At 31.1% G+C, this 15502-nt stretch overlaps 2 protein-coding genes across 2 annotated transcripts in view; one reads left to right on the plus strand and one right to left on the minus strand.

Moving 5' to 3' along the window:
- Positions 1–15502, minus strand: part of LOC139519335 (coiled-coil domain-containing protein 112-like) — a 16017-nt gene continuing 515 nt past the window's right edge. Inside the window, exons 2-16 of the mRNA XM_071311336.1 lie at positions 15278–15353; positions 13797–13930; positions 12435–12532; positions 12157–12278; positions 8969–9058; positions 7816–7891; positions 7119–7299; positions 6634–6720; positions 5741–5890; positions 5184–5324; positions 4738–4833; positions 3879–4028; positions 3444–3539; positions 2193–2311; positions 1–240 (exon numbers count right to left, since the gene is read on the minus strand). Of these exons, the coding sequence (XP_071167437.1) occupies positions 210–240; positions 2193–2311; positions 3444–3539; positions 3879–4028; positions 4738–4833; positions 5184–5324; positions 5741–5890; positions 6634–6720; positions 7119–7299; positions 7816–7891; positions 8969–9058; positions 12157–12278; positions 12435–12532; positions 13797–13868 (1509 nt within the window). The 5' untranslated portion in view covers positions 13869–13930; positions 15278–15353 and the 3' untranslated portion in view covers positions 1–209. The remainder of the gene's footprint in view (positions 241–2192; positions 2312–3443; positions 3540–3878; positions 4029–4737; positions 4834–5183; positions 5325–5740; positions 5891–6633; positions 6721–7118; positions 7300–7815; positions 7892–8968; positions 9059–12156; positions 12279–12434; positions 12533–13796; positions 13931–15277; positions 15354–15502) is intronic.
- The window catches only part of LOC139519336 (ubiquitin-like domain-containing CTD phosphatase 1), a 15209-nt gene continuing 14654 nt past the window's right edge, over positions 14948–15502 (plus strand). Inside the window, exon 1 of the mRNA XM_071311337.1 lies at positions 14948–15144. Coding sequence (XP_071167438.1) covers positions 14976–15144 — 169 coding nt within the window. The 5' untranslated portion in view covers positions 14948–14975. The remainder of the gene's footprint in view (positions 15145–15502) is intronic.

Here is a 15502-nt window from a genome sequence, read left to right on the forward strand (position 1 = left end):
TGAAGTGTTTTTTTTTCTTTATTTGACTGGTAATGTATTATGCCTGATTATCACAATCTATGTGTTGTACACGTCCAGCACCTGCATCAGGGGTTGGCTCATATATCTTGCCTACAACACCACTGACTAGAAAATGAAAGCCCATATTTCTGTGTGCTACAGAACAGGTCCTGATAAGTAACTTCATCCAGAAACCATATGTTTGAGGCTCATGGTCCTTGTCGCCAAGACGGTACAGCTCTATAAAGATAAAAATATAAATATTTCTTTAAATTGTATTCATATGCAAAAGTTTCAGTTAATAGACCATAATTACAAGGTATGGCTGAATGATACCAACAGATATCAGGTGTTGTAATGCAAAATCAACTGCATACCAAATATCATTGACTTGTGGTTCCTTTTAAACAGACATAATAAAAAACTTTATCAGTTTGTGATCCTGTCATTGCTGGAAACTTGGCTTCCACAACTTTTATACTGGCTAGACACAAAATAACTCAAAGGGTATAAAAAAAAAAATCAGAGATTTCAACCATTATCTTTTTGTATAAAACATTTTAAACACCAAATATAAAGCCTGTGCCTCCAATCCCCCTTTTTTAATAAAATAAATGGGAAAGTAAAATCTGAAATTTATAAAATTTTAAAGGAGCTTACATAATTAGATATAAACAATTTGATTAAGTTTCATGCAAATTAGTAAATGCATTATTGAGTAATTGTCAGACAATGTTGATGACGGACAGACAATTGTACACTATAATATGTCCTGTACAAGAGTGTATAAAAATGAACAAGTCTAAATACTGTGTTGATTACGTTATTCTCTCGTTCCTTGTCAAGGTTAGGCTTTACTTTTAGTCCTTTCTCATTTATATCTGCTTGTGAATGTTTATTTTAGGTTAAAGCCATTTTTGGCCTCTACCATCCATGAAAAGTCTTACATTTCAGGGCACACACTACTTCAGAATTATAGGGAGAAGTGACTTCTCTTTTTGAAACTGATAGGGAGAAGTGGTGAGATTTGAAAGAGAAGTGCTCATTCGCGCGGTGCGATACAATGTTTGGATTTTACAATAGTATAAAGGGCCATATGTAAATAATGTTCTTTTTATATTGTTCAATTCATATCTGAGTAAAAAAATTACAATTAAAGTAACATTTGAAATTAAAAGTTGTTTAAGCTTGTGAGAAACTACCAACTAAATATCTAGCACTAAAAAAAAAAATATTTTAAAAAATGTAAAGAAATTATAATATATATCAATTACAATTTAATTAAAAATTATCTTGTGTATGAAATTCAGTGTTTCTCATAAAAAAATATAAAAGTTATTAAGCTGGGCCATAATATATTGATATTAGTATAATAGTCTCAGAGTTAAGCAACTTTAATCAATAGTTTGAAACAATCCATAAAAAATATAGGGAATTATATACACCAATCAATTAGATGTAACCAAAAGTCTCTTAATGCGTGTGGAATGCGTAATTTTTCCCTTTGGGATCAATATTCTTCTGTCAGCTGATCCATCCGTGCGTCCATAGTAATTATTGTAAAAGTACGGATTTTGGTCATAGCTGGTCCGGTTCAGATCCGGAGTTTAGAAATCGGTCAATGGCGGACGAATGCAAGAAAATTTACAAAAATAAACGATGTTTGACAAGTTATTTGGAAAGGAACATGACGTTTTTAATGCAATAAATGGATAAAAAATTTACTGGAGGCAACTTTTATCACGTTTAAATGAAGTTACAAACTTATTTTGCCGCCGAAATTGAGGTTGATGTACGTTTTCGAGTAACAAGCACCGGAACTTGCGGAAATGCACGAAGTGATAAAAAGTTGTATTTTTATCAAATAACCTGCTACACACTGCGAAGACAATGCTTCAACCTCTTTTCAAAAGATAATGAATCGTTTATGTCTGAATTTCTTTAATTATCAATAAAAAATTGATGTTTCATCAACTTGGTAAAAATTGAAAATTTCCGATGACGGAAGCGACTGAAAGCGACTATCGTCAAGAACAGGGCGTCTTGTTTTCGCTTTTGGGGGTCGGGGAAAGCGAAGTGACGGTCGGGAAGGCGACTTCTTCGCCCAAGTCGCCTGGTAGTGTGAGCCCTGCATTTTTGAGAACCACATATAGTGTAGTAAACTTGGTATTGTTTAATGATTTTATAGATACCTGTGTGGTATGTGTAGTAAAGGTCCAGTCCCAGATGATCCCTTATCTTTGGTCCGTGAAGTCCATCCAGCTGTTGGCTGTAACAGTCTGTTAGGATCTCTACTAACTTCTATTTCAACCTGTAAAATAAAACCTTTTATCAAAACTTAGTATATCTAAAGGAAATACTTAATAGCCGTCTGACTACCTATAAAACTGATTTGCTGATGTTTTTTTAGTGTAAGTACTAAATCATATCAATTATAAATTGATGATTTCTTGTAGACTGTTTTTCATTTTAAACCAAAAATATTCTGTAAAAACAAGTTCAACTTTGCTGCCCACTGACATGAAGTTTCACAAATCGAAACAAAAATCTAAATCCAAGGTTAGATTTAGTATATCGAAGAATCCCAAATATTCAATTTTTGTTGAAATCAAACAAAATTTAATTATGGACCCCGATTTGGACCAATTTGAAAACTGAATCAAAATTTAAAAAACTGAATACACGATAGGATGTGGCATATCAAAGAACCACAATAATTCAATTTTTGATGAACTCAAACAAAGTCTAATTTTGGACCCCTTTGGACCTCAATGTGGAGCAATTCAAAAATGGGACTTAAAATCCAAAAACTTAGTACACGGTTATATTCAGCATATTAAAGAACCCCAAGAATTCAAGAATAAAACCCCATTGAAATTGGTCAAGAAATAAGCAATTTATATAAAGTATTAGACCAGTTTTTGGCCTCTAATTCCTAAACAGTTAGGGCCATAACCCTGAAAATCAATTCCAACCTTCCTTTTTTGGTATGGGACCTTGTGGTACAATTTCAGAAAGATCCATGCACTTGCGCACAAGTTATTGTCTGGAAACTAGAAAAATGCTTATTTGGACCCCTTTCTAGGCCCTTAATTCCTGAACTGTTGGGACTATAATCCCCAAAATCAATCCCAACCTTCCTTTTGTGGTTTCAAACCTTGTTTTTAAATTTCATAAAGATCCATTCACTTAAACTGAAGTTACTGTCCAGAAACTAAGTGTCTTCCGACGATGACAACGACATGATACCAATAAACGACCACAAATTTTTTTTGTGGTCGTATAAAAAGGTAGAAAAGTATCATGGGATGGGCAAGGGTGAATAAGTATGTCCTCCCCATCTTAGCAGGGAAATTATTAAGTTGTCTGCATTACTTCCATTCCAAACATCAAAAGCTTTCACACTTCATACAAAATGAACTATGGTCAACTCTTTTACACACCTGTCCTTTGAGCTTTTCTAATCGCTTTTCTTTTTCTTTCTGTTCCTCTTCTTTGGCTTTTTGATTGGCTAGTCTCTGCAGAACAGTCTTCTTATCCTTTAAAACATAGTTAACCATCTATACATTACTAAAATCAATAGCATTGTCAAGTTGAACTCATAAATTTAATAATCAGTAAATACATTCGGTTCACTTGCCAACCTCAACCTCCCGTCCGTTGAGGGGCCTGATGGGTTATTTTCACTCTTCGTGATCGGCACATTTTCGCAATTGTGATCTGTTTTTTCTACAGATTTTATTTTTAATATTTTCGTGATCTGTGATCATGGAAATTTATTTTCTGTGAATCGTGATTGACAAAAAAATCAATTTGCGAATTGTGATGAGACTGCCTGCAATTATGACAGCTCATGGCATTGATTTTTAAGCACCTACCCTTTCCCTAAATTTAACAAGTTCCCTGGCTGCTATCTCTTTTTGTTGATCCTTCTGAGCCCTTTCCCACACTTCGTCCTCTAATTTACGTAGACTTTCTTCTTCTTTCTTCTGTGTTTTAAATTCTTCTACCCTTTCTCTTGCCTCAATCTGCAAAGCAAACAACAATTCACTTAATCTTTTCACCTGGAAAATTTCATGTAAACTATTTCCAAGCTTAAAATAGTAATAGTTATATCTATAGAATATTCACAAGGAATACTTTTTTCATCACCATGTTATCATTTTTGTAAGGTTTAACTACTGTCAGCTTCATAAACAGCAACACTAAGATCAACTTAGTTATATAATTTAAGTTTTTCTTTTCTACTAATTGCATATACAAATAAAGTCCTTCCAGTTTGAAAGATGTGAGGATGCTATTGGTTCCTAATAACAAAAAAATTGCCAAAGCTGATTGTTGGACTGACAGTATATCTGTTTTTGTCTTCAAATGAATACCAATGGACAAATCAGAGTATCTTATTTCAACATAACCTAACTAACTAAAATAATCTTATAGACTTCAAATTTCTACGCAGAAAAATGAATAGTAATGTCTTATTACTAATAATCACCACTTAAAAGTTCAAGCTCTTGTCATAACAAAAACATGGTAAAAATTATTTCTATTTGTATTTTTCAAAAAAATAACGGTAACAATATTTATTTGAGACATCTGACAAATATCGATAAGGATATTTTGATGAATCACAGTAAAATTTTAACCAATTTGACGCGAACGGTAGCCAAAAATACCGTTTGACGCCTTACTGTAAAGGGCATTACCACCCTCATATGTGACAGAGCTTATTGTTACCTGTCTTTTTCTTTCTTCCTCTTTTTTCCTGGCTTTCTCTAGTTCTTCTCTTAACTTCCTCTCTTCAGCTTGTGCCCTTTCAAGTTCTTTTTGGACCTTGAATTTAAAGATAAATCTAATACAATATTTATCCACTGATTTATGAAATATGATTTTTTTATAAAGATATTATATTCTAAATGTGTATAACTTAGGCCACAACTATTTTATTGTTTGGTTTACAAATATTGATGTAAGATAAGGGTCAGATTTCTGTGTCATTTAGATCTCTTGTGGAGAGCTGTCTCATCGGTGATAAACCACATCTTTTTTATATTCAAGATGTGAAAAAACATGCTGCACATCAATAAGAGTTTACAACCTGCAAAATATTTCTTGGCACATAAATAGATTTTTTAGCAACAGAATCCTTTCTCCGTAAAATATTGAATAAATTTTATACTTACCCTGTATGAATTTAACTGTTTATAACGTTCCCTTTTTTCAGCCTGAATTATTTCCTCTTTCTTTTTCTTCTTTTCCTCGTTCTTTGCTTCCTCGTCTTCCAGTTGTTGATCAACTTTAGATATAACATCATCCTTATCTTCCTGTCAATAGAACTTTATATCATTACAAAAAAGAATGTGTCCATAGTACAAAGATGCCCTACTCACACTATCATTTTCAGTGGACCATGAAATTGGGGTCAAAACACTAATTTGTCATTAAAATAAGAAAGATCATATCATAGAGAACATGTGTAGTAAGTTTCAAGTTTATAGGACTTCCTAATAAACTACCTTGACCAAAATTTTAAACTGAGGCAGAACAGACAGACGGTTGGACGGACAAACAGATGGAGGCACAGACCGAAAAACATAATTGCTGAAAATTTTCAATCCCTGAAATAAACATCACGATAGTACCCAGCAACACATTTTTAACAACAGATTTATGTATTAATACATCTTTTAGAGAGCGAAAATTGCTGAAGTCTGGGGGAAAACAACTACAATGTAATAACCTCCTTCTTTTTCCTCCATTTCTTTATACTTTCTTTCTTCTTTTCATTTAATGAGAGATAAGATTGATACCAGTCCTCGTGGTCCCTAATTTCTTCTTCAGTTCTGGTTGGAATGGCTACCAAGGAATGCTGAATAAATATTTCTTTACCCTGGAAAGATACATTTTCTGAAGTCATGAAACAATAACAACAAACTCTACAGGAATCAAATCGGATCTTACTCCTGTTGACAATAAGAGGCATTGCAAGATGGATATTGAATCTAATTAATACTTATATAACATACATTAAATAGGTTGAATCCCTAAGTAACATAGACAATAAAATGAAATTTATACACAAAAAAACATGTATTTAGGAAGGAACAATCTACACATGTGCTACAAATGTTAATGAATCAGAATTGATGTTAAATCACTTATACAAATTTCAAAAAGACAAATACATGTCAAAATTTACCAATGATACATAGATTCCATTACTGGTCTGCAACAAATGTGTTACAATATTTCTCCTCTTGAGACAGTTAAATTTTAATATTTAAAGTGTGAGGCTTGCTGAGCTTTTTAAATAATAAAAAAATTAACTGTTAAAAGTAAAGAAATAATGTAATACACAAGTTAAAGTGGTGCAATCTGTTTCTCTTATGATTTTTATCCTTCCTTTTCAAACCTTTGCAGAAAGTTGTGTTTTTATATGTGATGTCATCAGGCATGGTTGCCTTTTTTCATGACTTCACAATAGGAAATTCAGAAAAAATCAAGAAAATTAAACGTCAATTTCTACTAATCACTTGCTAAGCATAGATATTTCACAAGTGATGAGAAATAATTTTCTGACACCTGTCAGGAAATGTGAAAATAGCACAAAAATTAGAGAAATAAATATCTTACATTATGTCTCTGTCTGAATTTTAAGAATGTCTGATGATCATATTCATCCCAACCTCCTCTTACTCCTCCGGTCTCTTCCAAAAATTTCTGAAAAATTCAAAAATGAAATTTTTACATGATAGTTTCTGCTAAATAAATTCAAGTTTCCGGTATCAGAATTTCTTTTCACCATGTTATTAAAAAAGAATAGTGTATTTAATGTTAAAATATCTTGTTTATTTTAAGATTTAAAATCATGCGAGTATGGTCTTGAGAAACGATGATAGCCCGTCGGAAGGGAATGATAAATGGCTGACCCATGTTAAGAGAGCAATATCTCTTGCTCTTAAAAGACACCCATGTACATTTTGAAAAAGAACAGGCTAATGCTGCTAGAAAGCAGCACTAGCAGCACTCGCACCTGCAAAGTGGAAAAGGATTAATATAAGTTGTAATATCTTGTTTCCCAATCCACTATACATAACAATATTTAAACTAAGATTAACCTCAAATTGTGCCACTTCCTGTGGTAAGTCTTTAGTTATATCTCTGGCACTGGCTAATGGTTTCTGTTGTGGTTTCTTGGAAACAACTGGTTCTGACAATTGGTTCCAACTTTCAAATTTTCTCTCCAAAGCCTGAATTTCTTGTGCAGTTGTTTTTTCTTCTCTCATCAATTCTTCATATCTGAAAACATACGATTATTTTTGTAAAGAGCTAGGTCTTATTTTCAACCATTAATTTAACTGGCTAAGTTATTTAGAAAAAGATATTTCTCAATTAAAATTCAAAGTATAACAGCTTCGTGTGTTTACTATAAAAGTGTGACAACATTATATCAATTACGTACCTTATCAATTTTTTATTGAAAATTCTTAAAATGTGACACTTCAATGTTGATGGATTTATAGTTTTAATATTTCTATGTTGTATTTTGTGTACTATTGTTTGTCGGTCTTTTTCTTTTTTAAGCCATGGCATTGTCAGTTTATTTTGGATATATGATTTTGACTGTTCCTCAGGTATCTTTCACCCCTCTTTCGAACAAATTTAAAAATCTATCTGAAACGAAAGTCATCCAAAGTAAATGCCAACAGAATCTGTTACTATATTTATTATACATTTATAAACCCTCAAATCAGATAAAACCTACAGGCATAACTAAAGTTTGATGTGTATTATTCAATTAATTAAAGTACATACTGTTTTCTTTGTTGTTCTTTGAATGCATTGATAGTGCCTTCTATTTCTTCCATGGTTATCTTTAACTTTTCAACAACTATAAAATATAACATAAACAATCCCTGGAATAAATCTATATGAATAGTAAGACATCAAAGTATTAAAATAATTTGTAGTACAGTTATTTTTCCTTCACAAGATCCAAGTATGAATCCATGTTGAAAACTTACTTTATACATTTAACAGCCAACAATCATTTTTTCTATAAGATCAGTACAGCACCAAAGAACAGCCTAACTGGTTTTATGATTATTTTTCTATAAGATCAGTACAGCACCAAAGAACAGCCTAACTGGTTTTTATATGATTATTTTTCTATAAGATCAGTACAGCACCAAAGAACAGCCTAACTGGTTTTTATATGATTTTTTTTCTATAAGATCAGTACAGCACCAAAGAACAGCCTAACTGGTTTTATGATTATTTTTCAATTCAGACAAAGTCTAAAACAAAAATTAACACTAGAATCAATATTTCTGAAGAGTAGTCAATGTCTCCTTCCAATTTACTTAAATTTTCCACATCATTTATATTCCCATGTGGTAAAACAACTCTACAAAAATATTTAATCTAGCCTGATTTCTATTACTACCCAAATGATTCATCCACATGTATTTTCAAACTGATCCTAACTGATGGTGATGATATAACCTTTCATGTAATGCATACCCACTTAAGTTATACAATTATCAAATGAATTACACAGTGACTTGAATGTTTCTAAACTGCGCTGTACAATACAGGAGGACTGTTGTGAACTATAAAATGATATTTATATATTATTAGAAGTTTTCTTTTATTAAAAATGGAGATTCACAGAAAGATAGATACAGAAATACAATGATAAACTATATAGCTATGTTCTCAAGGTTGGAAAAAAACACCATAAAACAGTTGGTTTAAGAGTCATAATCGTGTTATCAACTTATCAAGTTTGAGTTGAATTTCATTAATGGTCCAGAATTGCTAAAGCTTCTTTTAAAGGATTTAAAATATGATTCAGGTAAAACTTGATTATAGGTAAATAAGATTGCTAGAAATTGTATTATCAATCACATTATGAAAGACAACAATTTTTTTGTTAATATGGTTCTACTAGTTTGATATTTCTTACATTCAGGGGTAGGCTTGATATCTCTTAGCTCCATATGAAATCTCTTAACCATGTGGCTTATCTTCTCTAACTGTTGCTTCAGTTTTATTTCTGTAAAAAAACCAAGAATTGTCATTAAAAATATACATAGCAAATTAATAAACTGTTAACACAAATATAGATCTCACTTTATATTTCAATAGTAAAATGCAAATGCAGAAATTAAAATAGCAATAATTTAACATATTAATTATGCAAAATATTCAGTCAATGAGCCATGACTGATGGCTCAGGACCACACAATCTCCAGGGAAATGAGATGTGCCAATGCTAATACAACAGGATACCAAAAATTGACCTACTGCTAGTGGTTCCTGGTAAACTGACCTAACTCAAATTAATAAATTTAAACTAAGCAAAGTTTCAAAACCAATATATACTGACAGAGGGGCAAGTCAAACAATCTACATTGAAATGAGATGTGCCATTGCTAATAGAACTGCATATCAAATATCATTGACATACCAGTAGTTCCACATAAACTGACACAATCATAAACTAATAAATTGTTAAATATATAAAGCTGCAGCATCTACTGCCAGAAATAGCATACAGTACGGGTAGGGACTTATTTTTATGGATGTCTTAATCCGTCTAGTCGGATATGAATAATCGGACATTTTTATGGTAGGTAGTATGGTCATTAATCAACAGATCCAGGTGTGAATGGTCCTTTCATCTTAATCCGTGTTGCTAGAATTACGGTTCACTGATTTCAGAATCAGGTTACCTGTAATTTTAATCTCTCAGTCACTTTATTGATTATATTAGTTCTACATCGTATTTGACATAAAATATTTTTACACCTGTGAAGTACTGGAGAAAACTTTGTTTTAATAAAAATAGCCTATTTTTGTTAATTATGGTTTTTATATTTCAACTGCTATTTATTTTCTTTGTTCCTAAAAATTATTTTTATTTTATGTTCCTTTTCGTTTGTTTTTTTTTTGTTGTTGTATCTTATTCTTATTTGTTTGCATAATTTTTTAAACATATATATTTTTACATGTATTCTATTTCTTGAGGCTTACGGTTATTTTTGTTTTACTGATTTATTTTCCACGTAAATCCATTGATTAGCAGAATACTGTCTCAAGTGCTGCTGCATACGTTTTAGTTTGACGCGGTCACATGCAAAATATTTCTATAATTTGTTTTTTAATATTCAGTCTGTGTTGGGTCAGTTCCGAGATAAAAATAACTACAGTGAGCAATACTTGTATATTATTAGTAGCTTGATGATTCTTTGTAGTTTTTACTTTTTACTGTAAACAAATATTGTCCGAAAGTTGGAGATGTATAACTAAATAGAACGCAAATAATAACACTAGAAGAAAATATTGATTCTTCCCGGGCATAAGTTTATTTTAAGATTTCCCAGATCCCGAAATCCCGAACTTAATTGCATAATATTAATTTACGCACAATCCATGTAAAAAAGGAAACTTGTATGTTATATTTTTTATAGCAATCTAAAAAAAAAATTGCCGTGAAAAGACAATTTCATGATACACATATCAGTGATCAACAGCGTGTGCACGTGGTTGAACTTTAACTTGACTCCACTCACATTGAATGCTAATAAAAGATATTGAAAGCAGATCGATTTTGTCCACTGCACGAGAATTGTATATGGCGGGAAATGTCGTAACAGTAAACACAGGTGACCTTACTGAACGACCGCGGGAAAATCCATTCATGATTAAATTTGATGTGGAATGATTGACAGTATTGTGCTTTAGTTTTGAGGCTCTTGATCGATTTACCAGAATAGAAATTTAATCAATTTACATACATGTATAATCAAAACAAGATTTAGTCTTCTTTAACTATTTTTTGTTTTATTTTTATCAGTAATTTCCCGGATTCCCATTTAAATAATCTATTTGGAGACCTCCTTTAAACTTATATAATAATACAACATCGATTTAAAAAAAAAATCATACTGACTGCGCGAGCTTTAGTATGACTAGAAGTACGACGAAAAAGTAAAGACAGCTGATCACGACTAGTACGACTAGCCTTCAACCCCTTTGGGGTATAACTGTGCATTTATTCAATAAACTATATAAGGTTAAACTTTGATTATTGTGTATCGATTTGATACAATTTGTAAAATATATTTATAACACTGTCGATTTTCATAAAAAAATTCAGACATGAAAATAGAAAGGCATTATCTCGAGTGTCAACAATTTAAAAAAAAATATTTTAAAATAGGAATCGAAATATGATCTCGGCGTTATAAATATTGTATTAAAAGAAACCAATTGTTTGACTTTCAAAGAGATTAATGGGAAATATGTCAAAATAGAAAGCACGAGTGATCTGTCTGACCAAAATGTTTCACTTGCCAGAATTGATTGACAGGTGTGAATAGATGTAGGTGCTCCTACAGGGAAAGTTGCATCAAAAGGAAAATAACTTAATTCACAATGCCTATACATATTTTAAAAAAACGATATGTTGGCCTTATACTTAAAATTGAGTTTCTAATAATAACATATAAAGGAACAGGACGTTAAAAGGGGGAAATAATATAACCATCAACGAAAACTCGTATAATTTACGGGATTGAAGTCTCAACAATTTGATTTAAACTTCTATTGAAAACAGTCTTGGTTGTTATTAGGCTTATTATTTTAAATTTGATGAAATATTTATGTTTTACAAATACAAATACAAAATAGTTTATTGGCACAAAACTATTGAAATAATTGGCAACACAATATATTGTTAAAAATCATCTTTATTTCTTTTTCAAATTATAAAAAAAAAAAAATTATATTTAATTTTAATTTTCATTCTTATATTTAATTTTAATTTTAATTCTTATATTTAATTTTAATTTTTATTCTTTCTCTTTGAATACAAAACAATATTTTACATTTATCTATCCTCCATAAATACTTATATATCTGTACAGGTAAAATTTAATTCTAATCAAGTTGGTACAGATTGATTTACGACCTTCCACTTGGATATTGCACAGCAGGTGTTTATTACACTGGGACAACTGTCCGACCAGTCTGACATCTAGACGGATTAAGGCATCCATAAAAATAAGTCCCTACCCGTACTGTACCTATGTCTCACTTTTCGGCCCCATCAAGGCAAGACAAAAATTAGCATATTACAAATGTTCTTACTTTCAGTCTTTTTCTCATCATTGCTCTTTGAATCTATTTCTTCCAGTTGACTAAAGTCTCCCCTAAAATCACTTCTTCTACTGTACAAATGAGTTGCCTTCTCTCTTTCTAATGCAGCAATCCTAAAAGTAGAGTTCATTGATGTAAAAAAAATGTCATTTTGGTAAAACACAATACCAAACTTCTTTTTTTCAAAAATGATAAAAAATTGATTTTAATTTTTTTATATAAGATTTAACAAAAACACATTGTTAATATCAACATTTAATGATACAAACTGCACATTTAACTTCTGAAGTTCCCTCAAGGTTTCCCCTTTCTTTGCTTGCTCTGTTTTGGATTTCCATGCCAATGTATTTTTTTCTCGATCAGAAATCTGAAATTTGATAAAAATAATCATCATTTACTTTGAAGATAAGGTATAACAACTGTCTTATAAAATAGCAAAACACAATCAGCCTTGATCTTTACAATGCTTTAATACAATGTATGCATTTTTTGAGAGAGAAATAATTCATTTGAAAGACTCTAAATTAATAAAATGATGTGTTTTATCTTAAATTATTATGAAAAGTTTTCTTTGAACTAAAAGTAATCATAAAAACAAATAACCCTAAAGTATATGGAGTCCTAGTCCTAGACTAAAAGATGACACAAAGAGCCATGGTGGTCAGGTCAAGTTTTGTGATCTTTGAATATTTTTCTATGTTTTTTTTTTAATTTCCTGTTCAATAAAAATTTATTAAACCATGAGTTATTTCATCTTTTAGTTTAAGTCAATTTAACCTTTATTGTTGCACCATGTTAATCTTTGTGAACAGGAATCTGATGTACAGTAGTTGTTGTTTGTTTATATAATTTATACGTGTTTCTCGTTTTTTTTTATATACATGTAGATTAGACCTTGGTTTTCCTGTTTGAATGGTTTTACATTAGTAATTTGGGGGCCCTTTATAGCTTGTTGTATGGTGTAAGCCAAGGCTCTGTGTTGAAGGCCGTACATTGACCTGTAATGGTTTACTTTTATAAATTGTTATTTGGATGGAGAGTGTCTCCTTGGCACTCATACCACATCTTCCTAAATCTATATGTATAAGAATAGTTGTCGATGACATAACTATACTATACAGCATAGCATGGACATATACAATGATATAAATTCAAATATTTTTTTTTTTTTTTTTAAGGCACAGTGTGCACCATAATTCAGTTACCTTGTTTTGTAACCCCCATTAACACTATATTCAAGTGCACATTTTGTGCCAGCTATCAAAGCATGTACACAAGGAAATCTGGCAAGCCTAAAGGGCTCGATTTGAAAGTTGTCAATTAAAAACATGATTTGCCTTAAAACTTCTCCTGATATCCAAGTTTGTCTGTACTCAGAGTAAATTTTTAAGGTGAAAATGCAGCCATTTAAGCCAAAAGGTCCACATGAACCATATCAAAATGTACAATATAAGTTGATAAAAAAAAGTTATTTTCTTTCTTTTCATTTGTCATTATGGACATGAGTAAAGCTCTGCTGCTTAAGAATCTAACAATAAGCTATGATTTGTTTTCATCAAACAGTTATAAATAGCAGTACATAAGCCTAAGCAAATCAAACAAATTTTAACAATATTTTCTAACTTGGATACCTGTTTTTCCGCCATTGATAAACAAAGGGTGTGTTCAGATAACGATCTATGGGTGATTTGAGTTATTGTCATTTCGGGAGTAGGACATGTCGACTCTCATTTTCTCGCCACCTAATTTCACCCAACCTCCCTTTCTACAATAAATATAAAGATTTCAGCTCTGAATTTTTTTTAATCATACCAATAAATGAAAGAAATTAGATACTGATGACTTGATCAAGTTTATTTGAAATTATCTTGTAATAAAAAAAAAAATTACTAAAATTATTTTTGTAATGACCAGTTATATCAAGGATTTGTATAGTAACTATACAAATCCTTGGTTATATAAAATCTTGGACTAGTTAACTTATTCCATTTCTGTATCATATTGGTAAATAAATGACAGTCGACAATGCAATTGATACTTTTGTGTCAAGTCTCATCAAGTTGTGTTCAAAGATTAAAAAATAGTTGCACATATAAAAAAGGGACGAAAGATACCAGAGGGACAGTCAAACTCATAAATCGAAAATAAGCTAACAACGCCTTGTCTAAAAATGAAAAAAGACAAACAGACAAACAATAGTACTCATGACACATCATAGAAAACTAAAGAATAAGCAACACGAACCACAAAGTTTCACTCTCAGGTATATATTTATATATTTGTAATTAATTTTAATAATATTCTTTAATTGCTCCCATTCTTATTTGTCGCTCATCAGCAATAGTAGAGTAACTATTTCTGGTTATTCGACCTCTCGTGGATCTAATTCTAATTCAATAGTTGATCATGGACATAATTTTATGTTAGTTGTTCATCCTTGGTTTGATCAAGGTTTTGTACAAATCCTTTGTTTGATATATATGATATACAATAAATGTGGTGGTAAAAAAAAATCAAAGTAATTGGTGTTTTGGACGGATCGACGTGGGGCCGGATCGACCCGAAAGCTTGTATATAAACTTTATAAATGTAAGGTAATTCTAGATGGTTATCCAAACGCATTCTTAAATATTTTTTTTCCATAAAACTTTGCGAATTCAAACAGAAAAACGATTATTTTCAATATATAAAACATCAATATATAATATAAAACTCAAAATCTTATTTAAAATAACTTTTTTGCTTAGCTATTGAAAAGAGATTATTATTAATTCGAAACTAAATACCAAATTTTACATGTTTGTTGAAAGATGGCGGGAGAAGACATACACAAATCCTGTCTGGTTGTTAAATGGAGTGGAAATGAGTACAGTGTTAATGTAGACGACAGTTTTACTGTGTTAGATTTAAAGAAAGAAATAAAAAATGTGACTGGGGTTTTACCTGAAAGACAAAAAATAATGGGCATGAAATTTAAAGGTACAATCTGGAGTGTGCTTTCAAATGATCTTTGTAAACACTGTCACTGACACTGGTGTAAATACATGACGAAATCATGACAACTCACTCAGTTGCCATTTCATCAGCCGCCATTAACTCTTTACCAACTCACCTCACAGTTGTTAACCAATTGGCACCACTTATATGCTTATGAAAAGGAGTTTAAGATTTATAACACCTTCTGTGACCTGTCAATTATAAAATTTTCAAACTTCAATAGTATTATAACAGCAAAGATAATGAATAATACTAATGGACCATTTTGTACAAGTACCAAGGGGAAACTTTGTGCAAAGCATTATTATTTATAGTTTAACTGCATTTAGCTAGACTCCCC

The sequence above is a fragment of the Mytilus edulis genome, chromosome 4, assembly GCF_963676685.1.
Source record: "Mytilus edulis chromosome 4, xbMytEdul2.2, whole genome shotgun sequence".
NCBI lineage: Eukaryota > Metazoa > Mollusca > Bivalvia > Mytilida > Mytilidae > Mytilus > Mytilus edulis.